Source organism: Ursus maritimus, unplaced genomic scaffold, assembly GCF_017311325.1.
Source record: "Ursus maritimus isolate PB19 unplaced genomic scaffold, ASM1731132v1 scaffold_20, whole genome shotgun sequence".
Lineage (NCBI taxonomy): Eukaryota > Metazoa > Chordata > Mammalia > Carnivora > Ursidae > Ursus > Ursus maritimus.
This window is the reverse complement of record NW_024424453.1, coordinates 21509908-21516258: the sequence shown is the minus strand read 5'-3', so window position 1 is coordinate 21516258 and position 6351 is coordinate 21509908. Positions and strand designations below refer to the sequence as shown.

The 6351-nt window shown below is 43.9% G+C and overlaps 1 protein-coding gene across 1 annotated transcript in view; it reads left to right on the top strand.

Moving 5' to 3' along the window:
• The first annotated feature begins 2827 nt into the window (after positions 1-2827).
• GRK7 (G protein-coupled receptor kinase 7) overlaps positions 2828-6351 on the top strand; it is a 31368-nt gene continuing 27844 nt past the window's right edge. The window contains exon 1 of the mRNA XM_008707788.2: positions 2828-4883. Coding sequence (XP_008706010.2) covers positions 4272-4883 — 612 coding nt within the window. The 5' untranslated portion in view covers positions 2828-4271. The remainder of the gene's footprint in view (positions 4884-6351) is intronic.

Sequence of the window (6351 nt, the reverse complement as noted above, 5' to 3'; positions counted from 1 at the left end):
TGTGTATTACTCCTTTCTAATTTCACCAAGAAAACTTCAGTTGTCTCTAGAACTCTGTTGAGGAAAATCCAGCAGGACTACCCATTGGTCTTACTATTCAGTATTTCAACAGAAAAGACAAAGTGCTTGAAAACTAATTTTTTGTGAGAAAATTCTGTAACCACATTGAAACAGCAGTCTACAATTTATCTAGCTCCCTCTGTTCTCTGTTTAGTATTCAACAAGTTTTAACCAATAAGATATTCTTGACTTCTTCAAATTATTAAAATACAAAGTGTGCTCAGCTATTGTTGGAAAGGTAAAGACCCTTTTGCTTTTCCTTCCAGTAGAGGGCTTCTACTAAAAGAAAAAAGCAAAAACTTTTACTATGGAAAGATTCAAGTCAGAAGTTGAAGAATAATCCTAATGCTAGCCTATTAATCTGCTTCAGAATTTACATTCAGTGTACAAAGTATCTTGTTTCTGAGATCACATCACACCAAGTTATATTATTTCATAATTCTCCATCCTCCAATACCCGTGCTATATGGCCATGCAGAGAACTGTAGATTGTAAAAGAGGGTCATGTTCTTTCCATGCTTTACTGTTTTCCTTGCTTTACTATTTTCTTTATCCTAGGATGATTTTCAATATTAAAGATCCTTAGAAAGAGAAACAAACCAAGCCTACCATATTGCTAATTTAACCTTATTTTTTAAATATTCTTTGAGTTTTAAATATCATAGGACATCAGAGCATTTTAAAATTTAAGAACATACATATCAGAAATAATGCTTTAAACCACATGATGCAAAATGTAATGGAGGATGTGGGTCAAGAGCGTTTTTTTTCCTTTTCTCTAGGTTACAGAATTAGTCGTAAAAGATAGTAAATTATTTTCATTGTTTTCCCCATCATAAAAGTTTATTTTTCTTTCAAAATGAAATATCTCCTCTTTTCACATGACAGAGTTTAATCTTCTGTTTTTATGGCAGAATGTCGTAAATTATTTCATTGCAATAGCTTATTGTTAGAAGTTGTGCTGTCACTTAACGAATCTGTTCTCTGTCTTCCAGCTGCACCAGACCCCACAGCTTTCCAAGGTCACATGAAACCCTGAGTTGGCTGCTCTATGCTAGGTAAGCATTGCACACAGAAGCCCACCTTCTTCCACATTGCTTAGGTCTCTCCTACCTCCCCTCTGCATATCAGAAAAGCATAATTTTAGATTAAGTTTTGTTGATAGATAGTCATCATTTAAAAGCTAGTACTTTTTGATCAGTTCATTGAGCTAGGCATTATTTGACTTTTTTTTTTTTAAAGATTTTATTTATTTATTTGACAGAGATAGAAACAGCCAGCGAGAGAGGGAACACAAGCAGGGGGAGTGGGAGAAGAAGAAGCAGTCTCTCAGCAGAGGAGCCTGATGTGGGGCTCGATCCTATAACACCGGGATCACGCCCTGAGCCGAAGGCAGACGCTTAACCGCTGTGCCACCCAGGCGCCCCGACATTTAATTTTCTAAAGAACCTATTCAAGAATCAACACTGATTATTTCTGTTTTCAGATAATGAGACCGAAGCTCAGAAAAGTTAAGTAACTTGCTGAAAATCACACAGCTAGGACTCGTTAGAGCCGAGGTGCAGCTCTCCCAAGCGGTGCTAGAGTTAGTGCTTGTAACCGTTGGGTCACATCTCAAATCCAAGTTGTCCTGTACTTTTCCCCATTGGCACAGGGTATCCTGAATGTGCCCAGTGCTTGGCTCTGCTTCTAAAGCTAAGGGTACAGTGCTGTTCTTTAACTGGATCTACAGTTGCTGTTTCATCAAGTTGGGAAAAGCCCTGGACTAATTGTTAGTAATCATATAAAGTGTTCCATTTTAAACAGACCTCTTTTTTTTTCAGGTGGGTAAAACTTAAAAATAATGATACTCTGTTTTAAATTGCCAGTAGGCAACATGTAATTATTGTATAACTTCTAAACTTGGTGTTCAATATTATTTAAATTGTGTCCTCATCAGTCAGATAATTTTTAGTGAAAAAGAGAGTGAGGCTTTTTTTTTTTTTACACAGATGGTCTATGGGATTACTGATTAGAAAACAAACAAACGAACCTAAGAACAATTTCTCTTACTTAATAACAAAACTAGGCGATGAAGGGTTTAATTTTGTGCTGTCCGATAAGGTAGCCACTAGCCACATGTGTCTGCTGAGCATTTGAAATGTAGACAGTTTGAATTGAGATGTGTGGCAAGTGTCAAATACAAACATATTTTGAAAACTCAGGACATAAACAAAGGATGTAAAATATCTCTTTAGGAACAATTTATATCAATTACATGTTGAAATGGTAATATTTTGCATATACTGGGCTACATAAAATATATTATTAAAGTTAATTTCACTTGTTTTTTTCTTTACCTTTTTTATTGTGGCTACTAGAAGACCTTAAATTCCATGTGTGGTTTTGCATATTTCTATTGAACAGTGCCGGGCGAAGCGATGACTAGAGATAAAGGGAAGTCTTAGTTCAAGTGGAATCAAGCAGTTCATAGCATGTATGTTCGTCAGTGAAAAGCATTATTTTTTCAGTGATAAGGTTAAATAGCCATGTGATGACAATTCTACCATTTTCTCAAAGTTCTGCCCTGTTAGATTGCCATTGTATTCATAAGAACCACAGGAAAAGGCATTTCCTCCTGAAGAGCGATTCTCAGACTGATTTTTCAGTACTCAGAAATGTGGCCCCAGGATGACATACCAAGAACAAAAAAAAAGTACCAACATTTCTTGTGTGAGATTCAAAGCCAATGCTGTGGTTCTTTCTGAGCAGTGGGCACTGGTGTGGCTCACCCATGTCTACCATAGGGGTGATGGTTTACAGCACAGCAGTGCAAAGCCAAAGGGCACCCACGAGTTCATTACATAATTCTTGGTAGCGTGAGGCCAGGCGTGTATCTGCTCTGGGGAACGGTGGGCAGGCTCTGACAGGCAGACCGAGGCGGTCATGATGATGTTTTGACAGAGTGTGAGCTAGAAGTTGTTTGTTTGGAAAAAGGCTGACCGGCTTTATTCCCCTCCTCCTCCTCCTCTCTCTCTCTCTCTCTCTTTCTCTTTTTCCCTTTTAAACACTCTGGCATAATACTGAATGACTTTTGTTTTTAAGCTGCCTTAGCCTTGCTTTGTGAAGAAAAAGCCTGAGTACTCTTTCCCTGTAGGACACAAGTGTTATTTTTGGAGCAGAGGTTCTTAGCCTGATCTCTGTCTAAACCAATTTCTGTTCTTTGTGAGGTCGTGGTCTGGGGCGGCTCTGAGTGATCTCCATGGAGGGAAGCTTCCTGGCTTCGTGAGGGAGTGTTGGCAAAGATGTGGAGGGGCCACGCCTGAAAGTGCACTGCCCCAGGTCTGAACACAGAAGGCTCCTTCACATCCAGATTCCACTCGATAGATTGTGCCCTCAGGACAGTTGCAACCCCATGTGGTGAAGTGGTGTTCTTTTTCTGCTTATGTCACTTCATGGGATGTTTCGGGTTAACATGACCCCCCCTTTTCTTAGCCTAGTACTTTAGGTCTCAGGCTCCTGGGAACGAGGAAAGCCATTACTGGACAATCTCTGCAGGCTGTTCAGCGTGCAACTGGCTGTGGGAAAGCCACCGCCCACTCCGAGGGCCACAACGTGAGTCCCCGAGGGCTTCTGGGAACACGTCTCAGGACTCAAAGTTCAGAGCATCCCCTTCTGTAACCTGCTCTGAGTCGGGCTGCTAGACAAGGAAGAAAACCTCTCCGGCTTCTCACCGTTCCTCTTCCTGACCTGGCACTCCTAGGCCTTTACATAGCTGGAGCCTGGCAGGAGACATGTCAGATCAGAAACAGTTTAATAAAATAATGCTGTGAGCAACAAATAGCATACCACCTTATGATGACTCCTTTCCTTTGGAAAGTGGTAGCCGTGTATTCAGGGAGCAGACAAGTGTATGGAAAAGGCCCCCATGATGAACAAGTAGCCCCCGCGTGTGTGCCAGGCTGCTTTCCTCTCAGTGGATGGGAGCATGACCTGTGGTGTGCCCTTCTCTGGCCGGCTATACATAGCCAGCAAAGCTTCTTACCAGAGAAACCTCTTTCTGTACCCTCCACCAGTCCCACCCGCAGACTAGAAGACTCGCTGTAAATCCTCTGGAAGCTACTGAACCTGGCAAGGGAAACCAGCCAGCTGGCCCCCAGACCTGACCAGGTCCCCGCCACAGCCTTCCAGCCTTCCCTTCCTTTTCCCAGGAGCATACCCTGTGTTCAGCCATGGTCGACATGGGGGGCCTGGACAACCTGATCGCCAACACGGCCTACCTGCAGGCCCGGAAGACCTCGGATGGAGACAGCAGGGAGCTGCAGCGGCGGCGCCGGAGCCTGGCGCTGCCCGGGCCACAGAGCTGCACCCAGCTCCGCCAGTCCCTGCCCCAGGACTTCAACAGCCTGTGCGAGCAGCAGCCCATTGGCCGCCGCCTCTTTCGGGACTTCCTAGCCACAGTGCCCCCATACCAAGAGGCCGTGGCCTTCCTCGAGGAGGTTCAGAGCTGGGAGCTGGCTGAGGAGGGCCCCATCAAGGGCAGCATGCTGCAGGGGCTGGTGGCCACTTGTGTGGCTGCCCCTGCTCCAGGGCACCTGCACCCCTTCCTGAGCCCCGTGCTGGCCGCCAAGTGCCAAGCAGCCACCGCCGAGGAAGAGCAGATAGCCCTGGTAGCACAGGCCAAGACCGAGGTCATGGCCTTCTTGCAGGACCAGCCCTTCCAGGATTTCCTGGCCAGCCCCTTCTATGACAAGTTTCTGCAGTGGAAAGTCTTTGAGATGCAACCGGTGTCAGAAAAGTACTTCACCGAGTTCCGGGTCCTGGGGAAAGGTGGTTTTGGGGAGGTAAGTGTCTCAGAATGGCCAGACTGGAAGGCGAAGTACGTAGCATAAAAGCGGATTTGTTTTACCTTAAAAAAAAAAAAAGATCTTAAGAGAACTTACTTAGAACTAATTTCAGTGCCGCCTGTGGAGAATTCTTAGCTCACTTGCACATCTTTTTTCTGGTCACCATGTGAAATAAAATGAGAGTAGCATAGGAAAGACAAACAAAACGTGGAGCTGGCCAAGAATCTTTATCGTGGGGGCTACGCCAGAAGCACACTGAAGTGTCCCGGACGCTTTGGAGAATGATAGCAACACAGGACAGCGGGAGCTCTCTCTTTCCCTTTAATTGTGGTAATGGATGTAATTTGAGAAAAACTTCAGATTTCTGAGAAAACACTTATCTTGAAGTAAAGTCTAGAATCAGTCTTATACCACTGCTGTGATCAGCTCTTTCTTTTTTTAAGTAGAAAAACATTTTTTTAGTATATGTGCTGTTGAAGTGAGCACTAGAAAGACATGTTTTGAGGTAAAATTCACATAACATAAAATTAACCACTAACCATTTTATTTTATTTTATTTTTTAAAGATTTTATTTATTTATCAGACAGAGAAAGAGACAGCCAGCGAGAGAGGGAACACAAGCACGGGGAGTGGGAGAGGAAGAAGCAGGCTCATAGTGGAAGAGCCTGATGTGGGGCTCGATCCCAGAACGCCGGGATCACGCCCTGAGCCGAAGGCAGACGCTTAACGACTGAGCCACGCAGGCGCCCCACCACTAACCATTTTAAAGTATAAATTCAGTGGCATTTAGTACATTCATACTAATGTTGTGTAACCATCACCTCTATGTAGTTCTAAGACATTTTCATCACCCCTGTACCTGTTAACAGTTACTCCCCATTCCTGTCCCCACAGTCCCTGTAACCCCTGGTCTGTCTCCATGGTTTTGCTGATGTTTCCTGTAAATGGAGTTACAGAATATGTGACTTTCTGTATCTGGCTTCTTTCACTGAGCGTAGTGTTTTAGAGATTAATTCGCGTCATAGGTACAACAGTGCTTCATTCCTTTTTATAGGTGACTATTCTACTGTATGGACATACTACATTTCACTTATCCGTTCATCTGTGGATGGACGCTTGGGTTGTTTCCACCCTTTGGCTATTGTGAACGGTGCTGCTATGAATGTTCATGTACGTGTATGTGAATACCTGTTTTCATTGCTCTTGTGTCTATGCCCAGGAGTGGGATTGCTGGGTCATGTGGCAATTCTATGTTTAACTTTCAAAGGAACCACCAAAATCTTCCACATTTTAGGTTCCCATCAGCAATGCGTGAGGGTTCCAGTTTTCCCACATCCTTGCTGACACTTGCTATGTCCCCTTGATTTTTCATTATGGCCCACCTAGCGGGAGGTGCAGTGGTACCTCATGGTGGTCCTAGCTCTTTCTTGAAGAACCCCTATTACTTGCTGCTTCTCCTTTCTC